The 27,228-nt window shown below is 45.1% G+C and overlaps 1 protein-coding gene, 1 long non-coding RNA gene and 2 other non-coding genes across 5 annotated transcripts in view; 2 read left to right on the forward strand and 2 right to left on the reverse strand.

The window, feature by feature from the left end:
- Positions 1-4,019: 4,019 nt before the first annotated feature.
- On the forward strand, positions 4,020-11,620 carry LOC125408787 (uncharacterized). Its single transcript, XR_007234578.3, has 3 exons — positions 4,020-4,396; positions 11,307-11,360; positions 11,524-11,620. It is a non-coding gene; the product is annotated as an uncharacterized LOC125408787 (long non-coding RNA).
- LOC125408835 (U6 spliceosomal RNA) lies at positions 8,936-9,040 on the reverse strand. Its single transcript, XR_007234595.1, has one exon. It is a non-coding gene; the product is annotated as a U6 spliceosomal RNA (small nuclear RNA).
- Positions 11,621-13,343: 1,723 nt separating the features above from the next.
- Atp2a2 (ATPase sarcoplasmic/endoplasmic reticulum Ca2+ transporting 2) overlaps positions 13,344-27,228 on the forward strand; it is a 43,427-nt gene continuing 29,542 nt past the window's right edge. For both annotated transcript variants that reach the window (XM_085679631.2, XM_085679634.2), the window contains exons 1-5: positions 13,344-13,620; positions 14,201-14,218; positions 14,312-14,394; positions 24,672-24,776; positions 24,984-25,122. In XM_085679631.2, the coding sequence (XP_085535757.1) occupies positions 13,503-13,620; positions 14,201-14,218; positions 14,312-14,394; positions 24,672-24,776; positions 24,984-25,122 (463 nt within the window). In that variant the 5' untranslated portion in view covers positions 13,344-13,502. The remainder of the gene's footprint in view (positions 13,621-14,200; positions 14,219-14,311; positions 14,395-24,671; positions 24,777-24,983; positions 25,123-27,228) is intronic.
- LOC125408840 (small nucleolar RNA SNORA11) lies at positions 19,392-19,532 on the reverse strand. The gene has a single exon (XR_007234599.2). It is a non-coding gene; the product is annotated as a small nucleolar RNA SNORA11 (small nucleolar RNA).

A 27,228-nucleotide genomic window follows, 5' to 3' on the forward strand; every position in this document is an offset into this window, starting at 1 on the left:
GGATCTCTCTGAGTCGAGGCCAACCTGGTCTACAAGAGCTAGTTCCAGGACAGGCTCCAAAACTACAGGAAAAAAAAAAAAGGAAGGCCCTTGGTAGTAGGACACAACAGGTGGGAGTGCAGTTCCAGCCAGAGGCAGAAAGACAGGACACCGTTGGTGAAAGACAGCCACACAGGACAAAGCCACATAACAGTGAAAGGAGGTTGTTTTAGTGTTTGTTTCCACTTTGGTTAAATGTGCCCTCACATTAACATTTAACCAAACGCTCCTATGACAGACACCATTGTTTTAATATAGGTGAAGCTGGCAGGATGTGACTAGGATAAATCAAGGGAAGAAACCCAGTCTGTGTGTTAGAACCGCACAGTGTGGTCACCCTCCTGGTACCTTCTGTGTTCCCACAGTCCCCAGCTGGGGCTGGAGCTGGGCCCGTAACTCAGAGCAGTAGAGAGCTTGCCCACCTGGCATGCACAGAGCCAGGTTTGATATCCCCGCCCCCATGCACACCGACATATAACTGTCATCCCAACGATCTGGAGGTCCAGGCTGGAGAATTGAAGTTCAAGGTCATCCTGAGCACTGTAAGACAGGTCTTTAAAATATTAGAGTGCACCAAACTCTCCAACCAAATGTCTCTTTGTTTTAACCTTGGGGGAACCAGGGAGGAAAATAGGTTTGTCATAAATTTCTTTTGGGCCAACATCTCATTTTCTCAAGACTGATTCAGGAGAGGTCAGCTCATTGACAGTCCCTGCCTGCCCTGGTTTCCAGCAGACACAGCATCAACCAGCCTGAGAATTCTTGGGCCGAGAGGAAGGCTGGGGTTTCTAGAACTTCTCTTCCCCTCCTTCTACCTCATTCTGTCTATCCCTGAAACTACAAGGAAAAGTTCCAGAGGGAGAGGAAGAATGGCTGAGGGTCTCTGTGGTACCTTGTCTGTAACTATTCCAGTAAGGCCCAGTGGACCTCTGGATTAGTGGGATGAACCTGGGAGGGGCTGGAGAGGCTACAGGCGCTGGCCTGACCCTAGCAGAAGATGAGTCAGGAGCACCAGGTTAGGACTAGCCGTGAACCGTCTGGCCTATCTGTGGGCACACTGGAAAGCAAAGGGTCTCCAACCTTCTGGTCTGATGTGATACAAAGGGAAGGCATGACCCTGTCCTGTGCCGTGGAGCATTGTGTGATACTGCTTAGACCCTTCCTTGGAAGAGTGAGACACTGACCAACTAACTCAGAGTCACAGGCGACCCCAAGGCTAAAACAACAACAACAACAAAATACTGAGAGGAAGTTTCCACAAAAGATCTAGATTCTATGCACCTGCTCCTGGCAGAGCCAGTTTCATCCCTTCAGTGGCCCCAAGAACACAATGACAGAATGAGGTCAATGACTCCTCCTGACAGTCAAATCTCCCTCTCCCTCCTGAGGAGAAAGAGGAGGGAAAAAAGTGGCAATTGCTCAGTTTTAGGGAGTTGAGAACAGCCAGTTTAGGATAGGAGATGGTTCAAACACAGAATTCCACCCTGAGCTGACTCTATCCAGAACACCCTGAGAAAGCTAACAAGGGGATGAGCAGGGCGGGGCTGCCCGGCCCAGAGTACCCTAAGGAGTTAGGGCTGAATTGCAGGAAAGATGGACTCGCCCAGGTGATATGGGTAAAGGTTGGGGGCAAAGGGTGGAGTATCATGGTAGAAATTAAGAAAGAAATATTGGTCTGGTGGCTCAGACATGTAATTCTAGCAACTTAGAGACTGGGATGGGAGGATCACAAGTTCAAGGTTATCCTGGGCAACTTTGCAAAGCCCTGCCCCAAAACATTAAAAGACAGGGTTGGGCTTAGCTCAATAGTAGAGCACTTGTCTAACATGCATGAGAACACAGCAAAAGTAAAAAAAAAAAATTAAATATATACTCACATACATGGACCATTACCGCATGCCTGAACAGAGAACCCAAAAGCATTGTAAGCTCTCTTGGAGATGAGTCTGCACTACTATGTTTATTACAGCACTCTGAGGTGAAGCAATATAAATGCCCAGTAACAGATGAATGGCCAAAGAATAAACCCAGGAGCTTCCCTTCGGTACCCCAGGAAAATGTGAAGCTGATTCTGTTACCACTTTTGGGGGAAAGGTGCCGAGAGTGGAACCCAGAGCCATACTCCCCGCTTTTCATCTTCTTACTTTTTGACTTATGTATGTATATATGTATATATTTTTGAGGCAGCGTCTCTCAATGTAGCACAGGCTGTCCTTGAACTCCCTGTATAGACCGGGCTAGCTCCAAAGCCATAGATGTCCGCCTGCCTCTGCCTGTCTAGCACTGGAACTAAAGGTACACGCCGCCATCCCCGGCTTACAAGATTTATTTTAATCCTTTATTCTGTGTGTAGGTGTGACGCATGTGGAAGCCAGAGGCCAGCTTCTCACTAGTCAGCTCTCTGTCCACACTGCTTGTGAGGCGGGATCGCCTGTTATTTCGGCCGTTAGACTGAATACTCCAGCTTTCTCATCTTCCTCTCTGTCTCCTAGCACGCTTTAGGAGTGCTGATATCACGTGGGCTCTACAGACACAAGCTACCTACCACAGCTGGCCCTTTGCGTGGACTCTGGGCCTCGCTCGAGTTCAGGGGGGCCCCCAGGGTTGCTCCACAAGTGTTTTTTGCTGTTTTTTTTTTAATCTGCTGATCTATCTCACTATCACTTTTGACAAACAAGGGAGTGTGAACATGGTTTAAGTAGCTTCCCTGGGGTTCGTACAGTCAAGAGCCGAAGGTTATAACTCTCTTGCTTTGTGTCTCTAGTTCCCAAAAGGTGACACCTTGACATTAGGTGACACAGTTGAGGAATAGACAAATCACAAGATCACACAGCCTTTGTATATGGGGGTGGTCTCTCGTGAGGCTCTCATTAGCCTGTTCTTGTGCTGATGCACAAAGCCTTTCCTCGCTTCACACTTGCCTTCTGGTTGACATTTAGCTGTCTGCAGCTGTATTTCTTCTGATCCCTTGTACTTAGGACTCCTGATCTGGGGTCTGGAGGAGGTGGGGCTCTCCTTTCTTGGATTTTTACCAGTTTCTCATTAAGGTATTGTTCCTGGGTACAATGGACCCTGCGATCACACCTTGATGTACTTCCCTTTTCGTGTGCACACGGAGCTAGCTGGGCATTCATCATGCCTCTTTTCCATTGTCCCTGGAGAGGGAGGTAATCAAATGCTCTACTCTAAACCCTGGGTGAGCCCAGGTCAGCAAGATATGTGGCATTGAGATGCCACCCCACGAAGGAAAACGACTCCATGGCGGCTCACCTTGTTTGGGGCCTTGTTTGCGTTGCTGTGCCGTTGCAATGGAAAACGAATAAAAATAAAAAACCCCAAGGCCCTTTTTGGCCAGCACTTGGGAAGCTAATCCCATTGTCCTGGCCAAATGCCAATTCAGGTCCCTGCACTCTGCTGGTCTCTTCTTGCAGTTCGCTGGGGATGTCAGTTTGCCCCTCTCCCACCCCCACCTCAAGCTGTGACTGGAACAGCTGTCTCTGCCTCACCCTGCAAGAGACTGCTGTGTTTCAGCAGGACTGGAAGGGGCCCTCTCTCCCTTGGCCAGCTCAGGGAGGAGCGACTGACCTGGGACCTAGGACCTGGGACCAGGAAATTGTTGTTTGCTGCAGAGATGTGTGCCAGCCTGTCTGAACAACTTCCACACACCACAGAGTCACTGGCTTCTGTCGTGAAAATGACTTTCAGAAATTGCTAATGTCTTACCAGAACTCAGCATAGAATCCCACTATTTGTTTTAGGCAGATTTAAAATGTTTTTGTAGCTAAAGTACTTCAAATTTATCTCCCTTCCACACCAGCATGCTGCTGTTGCTTCTTCTAATTGCTTCCCCTAAAACTTCGCTCTCTTTCCGCTTCGAGATTTAGTGCATTTGGTGATAAGAGGAATGAGTCTGTACAAATTCCATCCAAACAATCATCGCGTGTTCCCAGTAACGGAACAGTCCTGGATGAATCGTGAATAGAGAAATATTTTCCTCTCTAAAACACATTTACCTTTTTTTGTTTGTTTGTTTGATGTCTATGAGTTTTTGCTTGCATGTACGTCTTGCATACACTTGCTTGGTGCCTGCAGAGGCCAGAAGAGGGCATGGGATTCCCCTGGAACTGAATTAAAGATGAATGTAAGTCATCATGTGGGTGCTGGGAAGGAAACCCAGATCCTCGGCAGGAGCAATAAGTGCTCTTAGCCACTGAGCCATCTCTGCAGCACCAGCCCTCCTCCCAATTTTCAAACAGGCTCTGAGCCCAGGATGGCTCAGACCTCAGTGAGTAGCCTAGGCTGGCCTTAAGCTCACTCCAGCCATCCTGCCTCATCCATTTGAATGCCGAATGCCGTGGTAGGTGTGACTTCAACAAATGGCAACCTCTCTGAGAGCTAGTTACCAGATTCCGGGGGAGGAGTGGGGAAGGACAGAGCTGAGAGTGACACCTGACAGATAGGCTGTCCTAAGGATGGAAGGAGGTGACACATAACCCCTGAACTCACTGCGTGCATGGCAAGTTTGTCAAAGACAGCTTCTGTCCTGTCTTCCTTAGCTCCTTCTTCCTTTTGATCTGAATTAGCCTGATTTTGTGTGTGTGTGTGTGTGTGTGTGTGTGTGTGTGTGTGTGTTGATTGTTTCCTAGAACCGTGTCAGGTGCCATTGAAATCCTTGCTGAACCGCTCCCATGGTTCCCAGCTCAGGTTTTATGTTAAGAAACTGGTAACTTTAAGGGATGAGTTTGGGGTTGGGGATCCAGTTGAGGAAGTGCTTGTGAAGCATGGGAAGGCCTTGGCTCAGGTCCCAGCGCTGTATAAACTGGGCATGGTGGTGCATACTTGCAATCCCATCACTGGGGAGATGGAAACTGGGAGACCAGAAGTTAAAGGTCATCCTCAGCTACATGGCAAATTCAAGGCCAGCCTGGGCTACTTGAAATCTTGTCTCAAAAAAGGAAACAAGAAATACACAAATAAAATAGGACTGGGGAAGAGAAAAGGGGAGCAGTTACTTTTCTGGAAAACACATACTTGTGAATGCTTGGCTGTGCCTCCAGCCCCCTCTTGCCATTCCTTGGGTCAGAGAAGCCTCTTTCTGGCTGGCTGTGGCCTCGAAAACGTCCCCTCCCTTAGGCTGTCATGAGTGATTTTGGGGTGATATCTGAGTCTTGAAGCAAAAGCTCTATGTGAGGGCTGTTTACTTTTTGGGGTGGAAGGGTTGTAGCTGGCTTTGCTCTTACTGCCTTCCAGGAAGAAGGAGGGACTCCGCTCTCTTCTGATGAGTCATGGGGAGAGAAACTTCCAATGTTTGCAAACATCTTAGGCCAAGTCTTAGCTTCCTGGGGCTCTGCCCAGCCCCTGCCAGGGCTCGCTGGACCACCTGAGAAGACTTCCGGGGAGGGAAGGAGGGTCATCTGGATGAGAGGTTCTGCCACCACCTGGAATGGAGAACAGCCAAGAGAAGGACAATTGTGTATCTCGGGACCCCAGCAAGTAAGGCAAGGGAGAGGATCTTCTGCAGGGATCTCTGTCTACAAACCAGGCCCTGCTCTGGTGATGTAAGAAGGTCAGGGACAGGAAGTGGGCTTTTGAAGCTGCAAGGCAGCCCAGTTGGTGAAGTACCCGCTATGCTCCGAGTTGGATCCTCATCACCATAAATCAGAATCACAAATTACCCTGTACTTTCCCTAGAGATCTGCCCTCTGCAGAGTCTCCTGTAAACCCAGTCCCAAGGTGGATGCCCTGACCCATGGGTGAAGGGTATTACAGGAAAGCAGGCAGGGCCTAGGTGAGGAGAAGTTTGCAGGGTCTTCCTGTCTAGGAGAGGTGATGGAGGAGCGGGCTGGAGAGGGTTGGAGCTGGGGGTTTGCTGGGATCTGCAGCTCCTCAGCTCAGACTACTGGAGCCAGATGGGACTCATGATGCTCCCAGATGGAACGGATCAGGCATGTCAGACACACTTCTCTCAGGATACACAGTGTTCCCCTCCTTCCCCCTCGCCAAAGTGAAGAATCACAAGGTGACTCAGGCGGGCAGCCAGACCCTGGGGATCTGTGGAGAGCTATCGGGTGGCTAGCGTGGGATCACAATAGACATCTAACTGTGCTCACGGGTCTGCCAATCACCCCTTCCGCTATTGTGGGACATCAAGGGAGCAATCCTGTTCTAGGAATTTGTCCACAGCAACCCTATCTGCTGCTTGCTCTGTCTGTCCTTGGATTCCTGCCAGCCTGAAACTCTACCTGTTCACTGCTGCTGCCCCTACTGGGGAGCAGGGCCTTGGCATTAGTGCGGCCCTGAGACTCTACCCTGCTGGGGAGAGTCTCATCATTCACTAGTGAGCAAGTCTTCCATCACTCACTTTTTGGTTGGGCTAGGAGACTGAATCCTCTCTGTGCTTAGGAGACTCATCGGTTAAGGTCTAAGCACCTAGGGGAACTGGTGGGGAAGAACCGAGCAGAGAAATGTGTCCGCTGGAAGAGGGGGAATCACTGCTGTATTTAAAGTGCATTTCCCCCATCAGGAGACCACGGCTTTGAAAGCCCCTACGATACTTTGCTTTGCACTGCTATATGGCTCGCTTGCTCTCTCCTTTTTTCTTGCTTCCTGAAGATGGTGGTTTCCCCACCCAGAGCAACAACAGCAGAGAAAGAAAAGGGTTTCCTTAATTAATGTGTTTGCTACCTGCTCACCAGGGGTGGGGGAGTGGGCTAAAGGGTCTCAGAGAAAATGATTATTACACATTTATCTGGTCACTTGTGACTTCCTGAAGATCCCCGAACTCCTGGGACTTATAATTTGTTGTAAGAAGGTAGGTGACTGTGAAAGCTAGCCCATGTTATTATCCCAGGTGAGTTTGCCAGTGTCACTCCTTCTGCCCTGAGCCTGGACTGCTTGGTCCTGGATAGGCTGTATTATTTATGGCTCCCTTCTCAAAAGGACATGACCGTTCGCTGACCCTCCTCTTGTTACTCTCACACAGGAACCCACGGCTTGGATGGGCGGAGATGTGGGCTGGCGGCTGAGTTGGTTAGTCTGCTTTGTGGAAATGTGTGTGTCATGAGTGTGTGGGTGGGGTTAAAGCAATGGGTGAAAGGAGAGATTGGAGACAGAGAAGAGTGGCAAGCCTTGGGACTCCCCAGATCCAGAATTATGTAGAGAGAGGTGCATAGGAAGCATTTAAAAAGGAGTAGAAAGAAGGCTGACGGAGTTCCTGTGGCGGTGGGAGTAAGGGCTTCCAGAGGCACCAAGCCACAGCACCTAGTACTGTACGGGGGGACCTCTGCGAGTTCCAGGACAGCCAGGGCTACCTAGGGAGACCCTGCCTCAAAAATCAGTAGATAAATAAATAAAACCAGCCTGCTAAACTGGTGAGTTACAGACCGGAGTGGCTAGGAACTGCGCCTGCCACCACCTGGGACAGTTGGGAGGCAGAGGTGACTTTGCTCAAGTAGCTGGCCAGCCACTGTTAGTCTGGAGTCTGCTCCCAGGAGCTGGAGTTTGACACAGTCAGCCATGAAGAGGATACTTACTGATGTGGGGGAGGGGTGAGGAAGATTCTAGAGAAGATGCTCTGTTGAACTGTTTGGATTTCTCCAATGTTAGCTGTGAGGCACATAGAAACAACAATGGTCACAGAATGCTAGTGTGTGCCCAGGGTCGCGAGCCTCCACTCAAGTGAACTTGTCTTCACACAAAGGCCTACAGCACAGAGATTTGGGGCCTGTTGTGGGCAAGAACTCCAGAACATAGCTCTCCCAAGAAGATGTGGGGCACACCTGAAATTCTAGCATTCAGGATTCTGGGGCAGAAGGATCTCGAATATGCAGCCAGCATTTCAATAGCGTGGCCCTTTCAGTCACCATTTCACTCAAAAAGCACGGGTCCAGAGCAAGCAAAAGGCGGCAGATGGGATCTTGTCAGAGGTCTTGGCGCCTTCTGGTCTCTCAGTGTAAGCATTTCATGATGCCAGATCTGGTCCTGTTGCTTAAATGGGTGTTTTTCATGGTACATGACCTTCAAGTCAGCTGACTACACCCACCAAAGGAAGGGTGATTCCAACACTAAATGACAAATTGTAAGGGGTAAGAAGGTGGGAACATCTTTAGGATCTTTACTTTCTTGACTTTGGAACCTCTGGTCAAAAGATCTATAACAGGGGCTGGAGAGATGGCTCAGCGGTTATGACCTCTGGCTGCTCTTCCAGTGGACCTGAGTTCGATTCCCAGCAACCACATAGTGGCTCACAACCATCTCTAGTGGGATCTGAGGCCCTCTTCTGGCATAAAGGCATACATGCAGATTGAGCATTCCTACATAAAATAAATAAATCTTGAAAAGAAAGAAAAGATTTGTAACAACTGAGGAATGACATCCAACCAATTAGTGTTTTAACCCTGATGAGTCACTAGAAGGCATGTTGGATAGCGACTTACACATTCTGCTTGTTAGACTGTGTGTCAGCCAAATCTGGAAGGGACCACTTAAGCACTCTTTGGGGACAGGGCTGGAGAGATGACTCAGTGCTAAAGAGCATTTGTTGCAGAGGATCTGGGTTCAGTTCCTAGCACTCACGTGGCAGAACCATCTGTAACTCCAGTTCCAGGATGTCTGATACCTTCTTTTGGCCTCCGAGGGCACTAGGGACTCATGTAGTGCACATACATGTGAGGCAGGACACTCCTACGCATAAATAAATCTACATATTTTTTCTCTTATTGAAAATAGTCTTTTCTCATACAATATACCTTGATTATAGTTTCCCCTCTCTCCTTGAAGTCCCCTCACTTCCTCTTCTCTTCAGATCCACTTCCTTTCTGTCTCTCAAGAATGGGCTTCTAAGAGATAACCACCAAACATGACAAAATAAATTATAATAAGATGAAGTAAAAGTTATCAGAATATAGAATGCTTCACACATTTGCATATCATCCTTTCACGGGGCAACCTAATCTTCTCTGTATTGTTCCAATTTTAGTATATGTGCTGCCAAAGTGTGCACAATTCTAAATGTTTTTAAAGAGAGAGAGAACTTAATGTTTTTGTAGAGGACTGGAGTTCTTTTCCCAGTACCCATGCTGGATAGCTCACAAGGAGCTATAACTCCAGTTTCAGGAGATCTGAAACTCTGGCCCTCTTCTGGCCTCCTTAGGCACCTGCACTCATGTGCACATACTCTCTGCAGATACACACACAAATACACAGTTAAAATAAATCTGGGGTCTGAAGATAGCTCGTGGTTAAGAGCACTGGCTTCTCTTTCAAAGGAGCCAGGTTCTATTCTCAGTACATACATAGTGGCTCACAGTTATTTGTCCCTCCAGTTCTAAGGGATCTGATGCCTTCTTCTGGCCCCCAAGGGCACCAGGTACACAGTGGTGCATAGGCACACATGCAAGCAGAACACTCATTCACATAGAAAAAATTTAAAAAATGACTGCTTAAAAATGAAGACTCAAAAAGATCATAATAAGCCCCAAACCATTCCATTATAGGCGGGCTCAGTGCCTGGGATACACATAAATCAACAAGCTAAGTATACCATAAATAGATTTAACAGGACTATGGTTCTCACGGAAAGGATTTGGTTTGAGTTCGCTAACACTACGATGTGAAGTGGAAGGATTCAGGGCAGAGGTGGGTCACGCTCAGCGTGGTGTGCTCAGGATTGGGCGTGTCCAGAGATGCTGAGGGGCTGAGACCTGCACTACAGGAAGCCAGCACCGGGGCCCCACTGCTCTTTATAGTTAGGAGAGAAGACCTTAGTGCAATAAAGATCTTGACATACTTAAAAGGATCACTCGAGGGATTAGGCTTGTTCAGGGTGGTTTTAGAGAGCTAAATAAGAGTGAATGTAGCTAAGAGAAGGTAGATTCTGCCCAGAATGGGACTGCTTTAATGATTAGAGCTGTCCAAATATGGAGCAGACTGCCTCTTGTGGCCTCCACCACTTCACAGGAGGCCTGCAGAGGGCTGAGAATTGGCCAGGCCTCTTTTGCAAGTCACCTCTCGGCTTTTCTATCCAAACAGCTTTTTAAACTAACCTGCCTTTTATTAGATAATGTCGTCTTTTACTGATGCTTCTGAAGGTCTTTGGTCACACTTCATCTTTCTGCATCGCAGTCTCTCCTTTCCCTTTCCTTCCTGTCCTCAAGTGATTGAGTGCGAGACTTGCTGGAAGACAGTGTCACCTTGCAAACAAGAAGAGAATACAGCACTGTGCATAAAACAAACTGAACCCCAACTTTCTATTAAAAAAAAAAAAAGGCAGGTTCTTGGCTGACCTGGAATTCACTATGTGGACCAGGTTAGTCTCAAACTCATATCCACCTGCCTCTGCCTCCTGCCTGCTGGAATCAAAGGCATGTGCCCCTACACCCTTCCTATTCCTTCTTCTTTTTAACTGAGATAAATCCCTTAATTATTTATGTTTCTCTCAACCTTATTTCTAAATAAGAGTAACCAGGGATTCTGCCTTTGGGAGTCTGGGTTCCTGAGCAGTTCCAACAACCTCTAAGCAAGGGGTCTCAGAGATAACAACAGGCAGAGGAAACAAAGGCCTATTTGGTGTGATAAACTGCCTGGGGCCCATGCTGAGATAAAACAAAGTCAAACTGTTAGTTTAAGGGAGCATTCCAGCCTTCAGTGAAAACAAACAAACAAAACCTTGCAAAGAACATTCCAGAAGAGCAATGGTCGTGGTAGCAGTGCCTATGAGAATACAGACCGGTCTCATCTCTGACGGCCCTATAATGTAGTTTTGCCTTCTTTTTGTTTTAAACCTGTTTCATAGCCATTCTCATAAGGCAAGTTGTTTAGAGGTCTTGTTCATGAATGGAAAGCAATGACCTAGAGTCCAGCAGACATTTGCTGAGGCCTTCGTGCTGGCACAGCCCTTTGCAAGTTACTAATGGGTTGAGAAAGGTGGGACTCCCATTCACTTAAACTGCAGGTTCTCAAGAAATGATGAGGGGATGCCGAAGACTAACAAGACAGACAAGCTGTGTTCTCATGGAGCTCATGTCTGGGGGTGCTCCCACCAGACACTTAGGAGAAAGGCAGTAAACAGCTAAACAAAAACTTCGGGGTTCTAGGGGAAGGGGGACTCTGAATAATGTGATAGAGGGAGCATTGGGGAGGGGAGCTGCTTTAGGTAAGGAAAGCAGCTTTCAGGAGGGGGCAAAAAATGAAGAAGATGGCCTGAGAGAAGTACCAGGAACCCAGTGAATTGCTCAGACAACTTCCAAACATGACCTTCCTGCCCTCAGTGCCTCTTGCTGTTGGTGTGAAACAACCCGAAGCCAGGCAGAACTGGAACACAGGTAGGCCAAAGACCCCCCACCTCCCAGCTCTCCATCACCACACCCCCACCTAGCAGGCTGTCACCTGATCCTCCTGAAGAGGCTGTGACCTAACCAGTTTCCACCTTGCTTCTAGGGAGTGCATTGCTATACACTAGAATTTTTGTTTGTTTGTTTCGTGTAGGGTTCTGTTGGTCGTTTTCCAAGTATCAATCAGAACTGCATGCCAGCCTCCACTCCTTGGAAATAATTAAATGAAATGACGTACTTCGTTTTTTTCAGTCTGGTAAAGCACTGTGATTTGCATCTGTTGAAGGAATCTATCTTAAGTCTTGAGGCGGAGCCCTGTGGGACGACTCAAGTGATGGAGGGGGGGGGAGCGTTGCTAAAACACTTGAGTGGACGAAATGCTTTATTTTGCAACTGATTCCCATCAGGAAGCTGCTCTTTGTGAAAATATTCGTGAATTCATTGCAAAGGTTCCCTCCCCCCTTGTTTAGTATGTCTTCCCACCTCCCTTTGCCTTTTAAATTTATTTTTTATATTTTAGACACAGTACAACACTGCAGACTGGTTCTAAACTCAAGTGTCCGAGAATGACCTTGAACTCTTGATCCTATTGCTTCTCCCACCTCTGCGTTCCGAAACCACAGGCTGGATGTCACACTTGACTCAGTACCATCTCTTTATATTTGCAAAATTACATTTCATGCTAGGCTCTAAACAGACCTCACCGACAGAGCAGATGATTTATGGTTTAAGAATAGGTTTGGGATTGAAGGCTCCTCTCTCTCATTGCGGAAAGTGGAAGTCTATATAGCAACCTTCATTTTAAAGCCAAAGCCAAGCACCTAGCAAACGCGTAGTTGCTACAGCATAACCTATGACTTCTATGCAGACGTATGTCAAAGGCTGTGTGGGCTACTAAAACGAAATAAAACTTCCTTCCTCCTCCCTCAAGAGTGGGATTCCCTGTCGGGGTACAGAACCCGCAGGGGAAGGAAGGGCTGGTGTTGGCGTGCGATGGAGATGGGGCTCTCGGCTGGGGGTGTGGGATGCGGTGTTCCCGAGGCGACAGATGAGCGACTTTGGCTGTGTGGGAAGGGAACTGCGGAATTCCTCCCTTTGGTGGCTGATGGGGGGGGGGGGGTTGCGCTCTGAAGGAGACGTTAGGATGCAGAGCACGGCTCGGGCTGTCCAGGGCGCGGAGGCGAGCCAAGGACACCCGTCCGAACGCGCCTGGGTCGCCCGCGTTCCGGCACCTCCCTGTCACCGCGCGCCCCAGACAGTCCCCCAGCGGCGGGGCAGTGAGCGCTGAGCGCCCACCCGTGGGCCCCGCGCTCGGATGACACGCGAAAGTCACGGCCGAGAAAAGCCGAGGCCGTCCTCCGCTCGCTCCGGCCTCAGCCAGCTAAGCCCTGCTGCGAAGACGGCCTGCGCGCACACGCGCGCGATCTCGATCCGGGTTACTGGGGGCGGCGCGCGGGAGGGGGCGGGGCCTGCCGGCGGCGTGGGCGCGCGGCGCGCGCGCGGGAGGGCGCCGGGGGAGGGGGCGGGGCCGCGCCGCCCGCGCCGCGCTGGGCGCTCTCGGCCAATGAGCGGCGTCCACATGCCGCGGCGGCGGCGAGAGGGGAGGCAGCGGCGGATAAATGCTATTAGAGCAGCCGCCGCGGAGCCGTCCCCGACGCCACCTCCTGTCTCCTCCGCTGCAGTTTCCTCCGCCGCTGTCGGGGGCGCAGAGCTGAGGGGCTCGTGCAGGCGCGCCGCGCAGCTCCTCTTCGGCTGCCCGTCTCGCTCTCCTCCGCGCCGAGGGCTCGGTCGGGCGCCCCTCCTCAGCCGCGCCGGGTCTCCTCGCCGCGGCCTGCGGTGCCCGCGGCCGGCTGGCAGCTGAGGCGACGCACAGTCGCGGCGCGGCTGGAGGCTCCGCAGCCCCTCGGGTGGGCTCGGCGAGACCGGGCCGCGTGTGGCGGTTTCTGGGGGAGGGGGCTCGGGTGATTCAGCGCCCGGTCAGGCGGAAGCGGCCGTAGCCGCGGAGGAGAAAGAGGAGGGGACAGCTGTCTGCGCCCGGGCGCCCGCGGTGGCACGAGCCCGCGGCCCGAGTGCGAGGCGGAGGCGAGGAGGCCGCGGGGACGCGAGGCGAGGCCGGCCGGGGCCCCCGCAGCCATGGAGAACGCTCACACAAAGACGGTGGAAGAGGTGCTGGGCCACTTTGGCGTCAACGAGAGCACGGGGCTGAGCCTGGAGCAGGTCAAGAAGCTCAAGGAGAGATGGGGTTCCAACGGTAGGTGCGGGGCGCTGCAGCGGGCGGCGCGGGCTCGAGCGCCAAGGAAGATGGCTGACCGGGCTCCACCTCGTGGGGCTCGGCTCGGCGCCCGACGGCTGCGAGAGGCCGGGCGGTCCGCACGCGGGTCCGGGCCTCTCCCGACCTCCAGGGGTCTCGAGCCGGTGACCTTCCCGGACAGAGCGCAGCGGGGCGGGGGGGGGGGCGCTCCTGCGGCAGACCTGAGTCCCCCGCGGATTTATGAGGCGTCGATGTAGTTGAGAAAGCCTCCGACCGTTTCTTGTACTCCCCAAAGTTACACATCTGGCAGAAGTGATGACCCAGCTGAACTGGCTGCATGGTCCTGGAGGCCCGAGTGAGCTGACGGGCAGGACTGTGGCCATTGATTGCAGGGACCGCGCGTAGTTTTCTCGGGGTATCAGTGGGGAGAGAGAGGTTAAGTGTTCATAGACCCATATCTGCCTTTCAGACAACGATGGTGATGTATATATATAGCAGTTTTTATAAAAGCGCTAATCAGATGTCTATTTTTTTTCTTTTCCTCACCTGACACGGTGGCTGGCGAATTTCGGCATTCTAGAATTACCGGCTGAAGAAGGTAAATCTTAATGTCACTTTGGAGAGACGGTCTGTGTACGGTCACGGATTGATTGATGTGGACAATTGTAACAAATACTTTTTTTCTTAACAGGAAAAACCTTGCTGGAACTTGTGATTGAGCAGTTTGAAGACTTACTAGTTAGGATTTTATTGCTGGCAGCATGTATATCTTTCGTAAGTATTAAAAAATATTTTATCTGCCTGTACAAGCTGAAAGTATTTCACTGATACACCAGAAAAAAAATAATAGACTTCGAGTTTCCGTGTTTAAAAAAAAAAAAGTGTTAAGAGATGAAAAAAAAAGTGCTAGAAGGTGTTTTGTTCAGACTATAGATGTCTAGCTTTTACAGTGGAGTGAGAAATGGCTCCTGACTGCGGGGTCTTTGCCCTACCAGTTTTTAGTACCAGTCTTTTGCTGCAAGGCCTTTTCTGTTACGTTCCTCCATTTATTGTCATGCTGTAAGATCATACGAAGATGATGTTGGGCACTTGGTAAATAGAATGGACAAAGGGAATATTGCAGTTGCTTTGCCTTCCTGGTAGTGGCAAGGTGACAGTTGTTTCTGACAGTGACAAGAATGATTACGGCAGTGATGGCACCACTGTTGACCAAATTTGGTCACTGACCTTTAGGATGGCATCTAACCTGGACCCCTGTCTTGAGTGATTCCTAGATTGAGAGAACAAAGTTCAGTACTCTTGGTTCTAAATATTAGAAGAGGGAATGAAGGTAGATGTGGTCTTTTTTTTTTTTGCCCTCCCCCCCCATGTACTTGAGCCCTATGTGGTTGCTAAGAAACTAGTGAAATGCAGAGACCCATCTAAGAAAAATTAATAGAAGTGGCAAGGTTATTTCTATGTTATTATCATTTTTCTCTGTTATTTTTTTATTTATTTTTTTGGCCAGTAGACTTTACAGTTTTCTTAATAGTGGTAGTGGTATACGATGGTCTTAATTAGCGATCATAGCGCACACTGCTTTTTGTTCTTACAACCTTGTCTTCTTAATACTGTAATAGGAAGTGAGAATCGTATGATACTTGTTTCAGGTCTCACAAAGCTGACAGCTTACTGTAAGGTTCCAACTATGTATATTCACATGTAAATCTGACCTAGGGGTCATGTGGTAATGGCCTCTATGAAAACACAGGCATAGAGGATTGTTTAGGGAACATAAAGAGTTCAGGTGAAAGAAAGGGTTTTTTTAAGCTATTTTTAAAATAAATTTTGGTGGCAGAGTTGGCCTTTAGGAGCAGTTGTGCACATGGATTTTGCTGTGAAACTTGAGTATGCCATGTTTGTTAAGTGTTGTGTGGCCATTGCTAGTTCAGTTCTCAAGAATCTCATCTGTGATTTTCATTGAATAAAAATTAGACACCAATAGCAAACCATTCAGCATACTACTGAGTCACTCATTCTATACCACTTATATATCTTGTGATTAGTTTTTAAAATTTTTGCCCTATAAATGGTTGCATCATTTTTAAGCAAGATAAATGAATAGAGTTGTTTGATTATAGTTTGAACATGTTGACATGAGTTAAAATAAATTATACATTTAGGGAGTTGTTCAGGGTTTGTATTAATGCAGGCTACGTAATTCTGAGTCTCTGCTTTGGCAGTTAAATGCTGGCCTTCATTAAGGTCATCAGGGACTTAGGAATTAACTAACTGATGTGTACTAGCTGTAGGCAAAATGCATTCCTGCTGGTTCCTTCTGTGTTATAATTTGAAGATCTCAGAAATAGTGCCCTTTGTCAATGAACAAGGCTATTGGATCTCAGGGTTTCAAAATCGTGTCAGTTTGATGCTTTAGAAAGTAAGATTAATGATTATAGATGTATTTTATGATAGAATAATTAGGAATTTATTTGTAATCATTTTCAATTTTAAGTGATTAACTTTTTTGTAATAGAGGATGTTGCTTATTAGTGTTTGTAGTTGAAATGTGAATTCATTTTCAGTAACTATTTGGAATTCTTGTTCAGGAAATGAACTGTCATATTTTTATGTTATGGTTTGTTAAATAACTAGAGAATAAGTGTTTAGAAAGTGCTTTTTATAGAGTTCACTCAATTTGCTTTGGTTTATTTGGTCAAGATTGTGGATGGATTACGATAGTCTTCAGAGGCTGCTCTAATATTGTACCCACTCTAATTTAGTTACTTGCTGTTAGTGTCCATGCTTAAGTGTGTGTTCATACCTTTGAAAATGATCTGCAAGGTTGCCTTATTTCAAAAGGAAAGGTTCAGGAAGCTGAGGCATCAGGACAGCCTGGACTAGAGTAAGACCTTTTTCAAAAGATACAAAAATGGGAAAAAGAAATTGTGGTTTGTTGATGGTGCTATGTGCTCCTTGATCTGTTCTTTCCTTATTTCTTTTTATTTCTGTTACTGCTTATGTATGTGTGTAAAGTGTAGCTATGTGTGTGCTTGTTCAGGTATGTGGGTGTGCTTGTGTGAATGTGTGTGCAATGGCCATTGGGTGTCTTGCTTAATGACTTTCCACCTTACATACTGAGACAGGGTTTCTGGATTAAACCCAGAGCTCACTGAATCAGCTAGTTTAGCTAGCCAGCTTGCCCTAGCTTCCCAAGTGCTGCACTTACAGGCTAGGTACGGGCCGGTGGTGCCACACGCCCTTAATCCCAGCACTCAGGAGGCAGAGACAGGCAGTTCTCTGCGTTTGAGGCGAGCCTGGTCTACAAGAGCTAGTTCCAGGACCACCTTCAAAGCTACAGAGAAGCCCTGTCTCAAAAAAACAAAACAAACAAACAAAGAAACAAAAACCATTAAATAAAATACAGGCAGGCTCTCACCACTTTCTGGTCTTTATGTGAATGCCTGAAGGTCTGAATTCAGGTCCTTAAGCTTAATGTGGTAAGAGGGCCTGCGGGCCTGCTCAGCCATCTTTCAGGCCCTGTTTTGTTTTTGTGTGTGTTTTTGTTTTTTTGAGACAGGTCTTACTATATCTTAGACGATCTCAAACTCACTCTTTATAGCCCAGTTTTATGAGATCCTCTTGTCTTACTTAGCCTCTTAGGTGCCAGGGTTATAGGCTTGTGACAGGAACTTCAACTTTTATTTATTTTCATAGTTTCCAAATAACAGCACTGACTTATTTGTGGTAGTCAGTATATTCTTACTGCCTTAACAAGAAAACAGGAAAAACAATGGGTCTTTGAATATTCATTCTTCTGCAGAAGTGAATAGGCAGTTGTCATAAATCATCAAATTTCTCCTTGGGTTAGAAAGATACTAGTGATTTATTTTAAATATTAGACTAGTAAAATGTTAACTACAGTTAATGTTTTACACTGGCTCATGGGGACAGTTTAATCTGTAGTGTTTCCTGGGGTTGTTTCTTTTAAAAAGGTCAAATGTGCATGCCTGTAATCTTAGTATTTATTAGCTGAGTAGGTTTGGAATCCAGGCCATCCTTGGCTCTACAGTGAGTTTGATGAAGTTAGCCTGAGATATGTAAGATTGTCTCAGCAAAATGCATCTCCCTTTGCATGTGGACATCAAATTTCTTTAATATGGCATAATTTACTGTTTTTTTATTTGGGTTGTTCCCATTCTGTTATGTTACTAACTTTACCCTAAGTATCCTGCATCATTTGGTTGCCTAACTGAAATGCCTGCCCACCCTTCCCTCTCCCAAGCGAGCACTTGACACAGACACAAAGGATATAATAGGGAATATGGTACCTGTTAACTTAAATAGTGCTGTTGAGAAAGTGAAGGGGCTGAGATAAGGGGGTTGTCCATAGGGAAGAGGAGCACAGGCTTTTTAAAAGGTAACCTCACAAGGTTGAGTAAAGAGCTGAAGGAGAGGTGAGTATATTTAGGGCTGCAGTGGCATTAGCTGATCTGTCTAGATCATGGGTGGTACTGAGATGGAAATCAGCATAGGTCTTTACTCTTTACCCCATTTCCTGTTTTACACTAAAATACTATTTTGTTATTTCGCGCGCGCGCGCGTGTGTGTGTGTGTGTGTGTGTATTTGTTTTTATTTTGTTTGTTTTTGAGACAGGGTCTCTTTATAGTCCTGGTTATCCTGGAGACCAGTATTGTGCAGACCATAGATAGAACTCATTAAGATCTTCTTGCCACCATGCTGGGCCCCTATTCAATGTAGTACTGAGTTTGTTTCTAACATTTTGAGACGTTGATAAAACATATGATTTGTTTTTGCTTTGCTTGTTTCAATGATGATTAAGAAGCATTTAATAGTGCATTTTATGGTGTTTTAAATTTTTTGTTTGATTTATTTCTTAAAATACAATTTAAAAGTTGATTTAAAGGGGAAACATTTTAATGTCTTTACCTCCTTTCCCTACTGTGATAGAATCCAGGGCCTTGAGCTCACCTGGGAAGTGTTCTGCTACTGATTTTTATCTTCATCATACTGTGTATTTTTGTTATTTGTGTGTGTGTGTTTTTGTGTGTGTGTGTGTGTGGTTGGTTTTGTCTGTTTGCTTGTTTATGGGGGAGACAATCTCACTGACTAGCCTGGACCTACTGGTGTGGACTTGAGAGCTACCGGCTTCTACCTTTGAGTGCTAGAATTGAAGACAGTGTTGGTTTTTAAGGAGTTGTGTTACTGTATGGACAAGACTGGCCTTGAACTCTTAATTTCTTGCCCCAGCCTCATGTGTCCTGTGAATACAGGTATTGCCATTCCTACTTTTGACATAAGGGTTTTTTTTGTTTTGTTTTGTTTTTTTAAGTTTTGGTTTTGGGTTTTGCTGTTTCAAGACAGGATTTCTCTGTGTAACCTTCCTGGCTATCCTGTAACTCACGTTTGACCTCAGTTCATCCTGCCTCTCTAACCTCTTGATTGCTGGGATTAAAGGTGTGTGCAGCTGCTGCCACCTCCCGCCTTTTACTGGAGAGAATGAATTCTAATGCATATTAGGTTTGCTTTTCTGACTGAAGGAATTTTTATTTGCTACCCAAGATATTTAGCATATCACTTACTGATTATCTTGGGTTGTTTTTGATGAGTGCTTAATTTCCTTTTTTCCCCTCAGAATCTTTAATGTAAATTTTGTTTATTGATCTAGTGTTTAAATGTCCAAAGGCACAGTATAAGTTTCTGAAACTACAAGGAAGATGAAAATAGCACTTCTGATCTTTTTTTTTTTTTTTTTTTGAGGGGGGGGAATTCATGTAGGGGATCTGCTCACAGAGAGGACACAGTGCTGTGCCCCTCATTACAATGGCCCCAGATTCTTCTTGGGTGTGTTGTAAACTCTTTTTTTCTTTTTTTACTTTTGTTTTTCAGGACAGATTTTTCTCTACAGCCCTAGCTGTCCTGGAGCTTGAGTTGTAGACCAGACTGGTCTTGAACTCAGAGATCCTCTTACCTCTGCCTCCTGAATTCTGACTTTTTTTTTTAAAACCACTTTTAGGTAGATGGTGCTGGCATTGAATCTGGGCCCCTCACATGCTATGTAGTTACTCTCCCTCTATACTTTAGCTTCCTTGTTTTCTGAGTGGTCTTGAGAGTTCAGTCCTAGCTGGGTATAGAGGCACACAACTTTAATCCCAACACTTGGGGCAGAGGTAGATGGATCTCTGTGAGTTCACGGCCAACCTGGTCTATGTAGGGAACACCAGGCCAGCTAGTCAGAGATACATAGTGAAACCCTGGGGGTGGGGAGCAAGCAAGCAAGAGCTCAGCCCACAATCCCAATGCCATAATATGACAACCCTCCCAGTGTATAGCAGAACATACATGCCTTTTTGCATAAGAGTAAATTTTGCTTTATTCGTTATTCCTTTTAGAATTAATAGTGCCAGATTAAGTGTGGGGCATACACCTGTAATACCAGCCATGAGAAGATTTAAGGCAGGAAAACTGCAACAAGTTGGAGGTCAGCCTGGCCAGAGTAAGACCCAGGAAAAGCAAGAAAGTTCGGGGACTGAAGAGATGGCTCAGTGGTTTACTTGCTACACTTGCAGAAGACCTGGGTTTGATTCTCAGCACCTGTATCAGGAGGCTCAAGAGATCTGTAACTCCAATTCTGGGGGCTCCAACACCCTTTTCTGGATTCCGTTAAGTGCTCTACCTCTGAGTTCCACCTTAATCCAGAGATTAATCCTGTGACTATCAATAGAAAGATCCCTGTCCTATACTACTTCAACTTAAAATGTAGTGAATGATGACTTGGAACAAGGTTGGCAAATTTGAAACTTTGAATAATTGTAATTGTAGTGGAAGGGTGCCGTTATTGTAACAGTACAGAGTTTAGAGGAAAGAAGAAATGCTTTGCCTGAAATTACATTGCAGCTAATCTTTTCTCCTTTTTCTCCAGTTCCAATGGAATGCTGTACTTCCTTGTAGAACTTTTACTCCTTGATTCTCACTTGGCTTTATTTGAGCACTTGTTTCTTCTTCTGCTTGTCCAGTAGTAAATAGTGAGTGTACTATATAAACCATCTGTGTACCAGAGCCCCTTCTGAGCCCCTAGGGATGCAACTGTAAACAAAGGCAATACAGAGAGAACCTTTATGATCAACCTGAGTGATCAAGGTTGTTCTTACAGGCGTATTTCTCCTTTTGAAGAGATAGATTTTGTGTAAGTTAGGAAAAACCATAATTAGTAACTAAACTGACTATGTACCCTGAGATAGTATCTGTCCAGTTTCTTAGACCTTCTTACCGTCAGTCATTTGTCAGCGGTTTTCCCATTTGTATGACCTAATAGGATTTCTTCCCAGTAGAACGAACCATGAAGAACCATAAAACACAATCTGAGCATAGATTGGTTTTTATCAGTTAATGTGATGGATTTGAGTCTTTGGGTTATTTATTGTTTAGATATTTTATCTTTATTTTAAAACTTTGTAGATTATTTTATGTGTTTATATGGGTATGTTTGTGTGACTGTATACCACATGTGTGTGGGTACCACTAGAGGCAGAAAGGGGGTGTCTGATCCCCTGAAACTGGAGTTATAGGCAATTGTAAGCTGTCAAATATGACTGCTGGGAACTGAACTCCAGTCAGTTGGCTCTTAGCTTACTAAGAATTGTCTCCTTAGTCTCAGACTTTTTTTTTTCTTCTTTTTTTTAGTACTCAAAAAACTTATGTGGAATTTCCCCTCACTCCTTGTACTGAGGAATGAGCCCAGGGTCTGGCTGGCATATGCTAAGCAAGGGCTGTATAGCCACTGAACTATCTTCCAGCCATAAATGGGTGGTTCCTAAATTTTAGATGGGTTTGGATGCCATTCTCCATCTTAGTAGATTTGCCCACTAGTTGCTCATTCCATAGTAATTAGTGCATCTGTAGAACTTTGAAGTGTTGGTAGCCTGGGTTTTTCTATCCAATGGGTCTCATGGAAGGCAAGTTGAGTATACTGATCAAATAAGAATTCTTACATTTGATAAATATTAGTCATGAAAACAATGTGCATCCCTTGACTAGTAGAGATGTGTTCTACTCTAGTAATTCTGACACTGCTCACCCTTCCCTTCGCTCCATCTGTTGGGGGATGTTGCCCTAAGTTGTCCCCAGGCTTGACTGCCAAGAAGGAAATTCATACCCACTTAAACAAGGTGTGAAGCTTATCTTAGAGTTGCTAATGCCTCACTGAACTTTTGAAAAGGTCTCTGGTCACTTGTGAAGTTGAGCAATTTTTCTTCTTTAAGAGCTAATTAAATTTCTTTCTTCTGATATGTTCTCCTTGGTAAATGTTTGGAAGGCTGTATCAGCAGCTGCGATCCTGCATCTATCAAAATTTAACTTCGTAGAGAAGTTTTTTCATTCTGGCTGAGATCCTGGCCTTAGTACTAGGAATGCCCTGTGGAAAGCTTGCTGTTGTATTTATCACATTTATTCTGGTTTTCTCCTGCTCTGCTTGTCAGTGTTAATTGGCATGCTTCAGAGCCTGGGCACTTTCTGTTTGGTTTTCTTTTTTTGTTGTTTGGTTTTTCGAGACAGGGTTTCTCTGTAGTTTTGAAGCCTGTCCTAGAACTAGCTCTTGTAGACCAGGCTGGCCTCGAACTCACAAAGATCCGCCTGCCTCTGCCTCTGCCTCCCAAGTGCTGGGAATAAAGGCATGCACCACCACCGCCCGGCTTTGTTTGGTTTTCTTTGATCTGATTCTTTGCTAATTCAGTGTTAATCTTCTTTTAGAGTTTCATGGTGCCTAATTACTTCTGTTCATTGACTGTGTTTAAAAAGCAAAAAACCAAAAAGAATCTCATGTGGGTTCATTATTTTTAACTATATTAATTTTACTTATAAAATTGTTTGTGTATGTGTGTACACGCATGTATTTATGTTTGTTTTGAAACAGGGTCTCTATTATGTAGCTCTAGCTGTTGTGAAACTCATGTAGACCAGGCTAACTCAGAGAGATCTATCTGCCTCTGCTTGGCGCTCCCTCCCCCCCCCAGACAGAGAGAGAGAGAGAGAGAGAGAGAGAGAGAGAGAGAGAGAGAGAGAGAGATCGATCAGATAACAACTCTTTGGGTTGGTTCTCTTCTCCAGCTTTTATATGGATTCCAGGGATTGAATTCAGGTTGTCAGGTTTGTAGAGTATTTACGTGATAAGCCATCTTGCTAACTCCTAGATAATCTTTTAAAGTCTTCGTTGTCAAATGTGTTCATTTTAAGCAACATCGCAAAACACCCACACACAAAGCAAAGCCCACCTCCCAGATCCAATCATTCAGGTTGGCAGGTTTCTGGTAAAATTGCCACTAACATTTGTCAGGACCTGGCCCTGGATAGTGGGAGGGAGCTTGTGTGCATATTTGACTTGGACCTTGCATGGAGGTCAGAGGACAACTTTCAGGAGTCAGGTCCTTCCACTATGAGTTCCAGAATTGTACTCAGATCAGCAGGCTTGCACAGTAAGAGCTTTTACCCACTCGCCCATCTCACTTGTCCTCCTGGTTAACTTCTAACTACTTAGATCATCAGTTCTCAACCTGTGGGTCGCAACCCCTTTCGGAGTGAATGGCCCTTTCACAGGGGTTGCCTAGAACCATCAAAAAAAACAGATATTTACATTATAACTCATAACAGTAGCAAAATTACAGTTATGAAGTAGAAACAAATAATTTTATGGTTGGGGGTCACCACAACATGAGAACTGTATTAGGGTCACAGCATTTGGAAGATGAAAACCACTGTTATCACCTTCATAGTATTAACTATTAACTTGTTGATTGAAGTCTGGGCCATGTTGTCTCAAACTGGCAATCATCCTGCCTTACCCTCCTAGCATAGATTAGGTCAGGTTTTTGGTTTGTTTTTGTGATTACATTTTGATGTAACGTGTGTGTGTGTCCCCATGTGTGAGCCTTTTGAGTATAGTTTCTTTCCTTAGACTGTGATTGAATTTAGATTATCAGGCTTGGCAGCAGGCACTTTTACTGTATATGCCATCTCCCTGGCCCACTTTATTTCGTTTATCTGGAGGGGGAATTTTGTGATTTTTTTTTTTTTTTGAGGTGCTATATTGCAATACTAAGTGCTGTGTGGTGGAATTTTGAGGTGACTGTACTATCTCTGAGAAGTCAGGGAAATTACCTTGGTTTGTCTTGAATTTGAGTGAATGGTCAATTCTTTTACCTCCAAATATTTTTTTGTTTGTTGTTTCTTGGTGTTTTGTTTTAGTTATTTTTTGGTTTTTTTGTGTCTTGTTTTCAGTTTTGTAAGCTGTAAATTCAGGCCTTATATGTCTATGACGTGATGTAAATTTTTAAGAAATTATTTGGTGTGTATGGGTGGTCTGCCTGCATGTGTACCTGGATATCACATGTGTTTAGGGCCCTGGATGCTGGAAAAAAGGGCATCAATCCCAACTGCTACTGGAGTTAGAGATGATTAAAAGCTAATGTGTGGGTGCTGGATGGAACCTGGTCCTCTGGACTACCAACCAGTGTCTTAAACCAGTGTCATCTCTCCAGGCCTGATGCGAACAATCAATGTGACTATTCATGTTTACCTGTTTATCTTTACTGTAATAAAATCAGGAATTTTACTTTTTTTTAATTATTTGAGATATATACATATGAATTGAATGAGATTACTTTTTTTCTGTCCCCAAAAACAAACAAAACAAAACCCCACTTTATTTGTGCTCTGGGGTGGCATTAAAAATAAAGTAGTTTAGCTGGGTGGTGGTGACTGGCACACGCCTTTAATCCCAGCACTCAGATTTCTGAGTTTGAGGCCAGCCTGGTATACAAAGTGGTGACTTTCAAGACAGCCAGAGCTGTTACACAGAGAAACCCTGTCTCGAAAAACCTGAAAGAAGGAAAAGAAAAGAAAGAACAGGACATAAGACAGTTGTTTTTATAACTACATTTTGTCTGTTTCTCTAGATGTGAGAAAAGGTTCCTGTAATGTGAGCCCCTTTTGTTATGAAATTTAGGTAAGTTTAAAAGTACATTAGGAAGTCTAACATGTGCCGTTTTTCTTTTAGGTTTTGGCATGGTTTGAAGAAGGTGAAGAAACGATTACAGCCTTTGTAGAACCTTTTGTAATTCTGCTTATATTAGTAGCCAATGCAATTGTGGGTGTATGGCAGGTAAGCAGAAAAATTCCTGCAGCAGTTAACATTTTAGTAGTTTATGTGATTTTAAACAGTAGTCTGTTGGTTTTTTTTGGTGTTTTTTATAAAAAGACAGGGTCTCCTTACATAGCCTTGACTGAAACTGAAGTTTTAATTTCTAGTCTAGAAATATTTAAGGAGGCAGGCAGGGTGGTTTATGATGCTTGGTTTTCCTTCATACAGGAAAGGAATGCTGAAAATGCAATAGAAGCCCTTAAGGAGTATGAGCCTGAAATGGGAAAAGTGTACCGACAGGACAGAAAGAGTGTGCAGCGAATTAAAGCTAAAGACATCGTTCCCGGGGATATTGTGGAAATTGCTGGTGAGTTGAGATTTTTGTTTTCCTAGATTTTATTTCTAAGGGAGGTCCTTTTCTCTAGGTTCAGAATTATATTTAGCTTTTTATGTTTAAAGTTTTTTGTTTGCTTTTTAAAATTTTATGCATGTGGGTGATTTGCCTATACATGTTCATGGACTTGCACGTATGCCTGGTGCCTACAGAGTCCAAGAGGGAATAGGATTTCTTGGAACTAGAGTAAGCCTATATGTGAGTGCTGGGAATTGAACCCAGATCCTCCTGAAGATCAGCTAGTGAGTGCTCTTAACCATTAACCACTGAGCCATCTCTCCCGCCGTAATATTTTTCTCATAATTATAACTAATTATTTATCAGAATTGCAGTTGTCATGTTGTCAGTAAGGTATATTTTGAGGTTTGTTTTTTGATGGAGTTTCACTATGTTGCTGAATCTGGGCTCAAATTACCAGATTGAAGTGATCTTCCTGCCTCAGCCTCCTAAAAGGATTTTGTGTTTTGGCCAAGGTGTTTGAGGTATTGTAGTTCTCAACTGTAAAACAAACACTACTGCTGTGTGCACTACAGTTAGCTGTAGTGAGTAATTGGTTATAGCTTCTAAGTAGCTGCCTGTTTTTGGTTTGGTTTTTGAAGACTGGGTTTCTCTAATTTTGGAGCCTGTCCTGGAACTTGCTCTGTAGACCAGGCTGGCCTTGAATTCACAGAGATCCTCCTGCCTCTGCCTCCTGAGTGCTGGGATTAAAGGTGTGCTCCACCACTGCCCAGCTAACTGCCTGGTATTTTTAGTGAATTCTTAACTCATGTCTTCATGCCAGTATGGTGCATGCTCCGCTGGCTAACCTATCTCTCCATTTCCCTTTTTCTTTTTCCTGTTTGATTCTGAATTGTTTTGTTTGTTTATTTGCTCTGGATACTTGAGTCTCACTTTGTATCCCTGGCTGGCCTGTAGTGTGCTGTGTTAGACCAGGCTGGTCTCAAACTCGCAGAGATTCTCTTGCCTCTGCCTTTTTGGGTGCTGGGGTAAAGGCATGTAATACCACCACCTAGCTTAAATAATTTATTTTTATTTGCATTGGTGTTTTGCCCGCATGTATATCTATGTGAGGTTGTAAGATCTTGGAGTTACAGATAGTTGTTAGCTGTATATGTATGTTAGCTGTTATATGTATGTGCTGGAAATTAACATGGGTCCTCTGAAAAGAGCAGTCACTGTACTCTTGACCTCTGAGCCATCTCTCCAGCTCCTTAAACAAGGTTTTATGTAACCTGGTTGGCGTATAACTCACTACGTAGTCTAGACTCTCCTCAATTCCTGACTCTCCTCCTTCACCTCTTAGGTCCTAGGTGTCACTATCCTGGTTTTGGCATAAATGTGAAATCATACTGTAACTGTCACCCTGAGTTGTTTCATTTTGGTTGTTTCATTGGTAGAGTAGATGGGGAAGAATTACTGCAGAGGATTATCAGATTGTGGCTTATTACACTGTTTTGAGTCTAGATTAGATTTGTTTGCTTTCATATAGTGACTCATAATTAATCCTACTGGACTTTATCATTGCCTTATTCATTAAAATAATCTTTTTGTTTGTTTGTTTCTGAGATAGTTTTTCTGTAACAACGCTGGTTGTCCTTGAACTGATTTTGTAGACCAGGCTAGCTTCAAACTCAGATCCACCTACCTGCCTCTGCCTCCAGAGAGCTGGGATTAAAGGTGTGCACCACCACACCTAGCTTAATTAAAACAATTTTTAAAATTTCATCTTGCTATTTAAAAAATAGCAAGTTGAGTGCTCAAAACTTGGGTTGAATATTCAATAAAAGAAAAAAGATAGTTAAATTTATTCAATTTTAATTGAATAACTTGTCAGTAGGCAGTATATACATTTAAGTATGTCTGTTTGACCTGTTTCTGAATTCTTCATGGACACTGCTGACACCCTCCTAGTTGGTCATATCTGCATATTCATTATGGAAAGCTTAGGCAGTACTCTGATTTGTGCTAATTCTTTCTTCCTGGTGTTTGATCATTCTGAGAGGTACAGAACGTAGGTAATGACTAGGTCTTACATAGATACTTTGTTAAAGGCTCTTCTCTACTCCTTTCTAAGCATAT

The sequence above is a fragment of the Myodes glareolus genome, chromosome 2, assembly GCF_982192425.1.
Source record: "Myodes glareolus chromosome 2, mMyoGla1.1, whole genome shotgun sequence".
In the NCBI taxonomy this organism is placed as follows: domain Eukaryota; kingdom Metazoa; phylum Chordata; class Mammalia; order Rodentia; family Cricetidae; genus Myodes; species Myodes glareolus.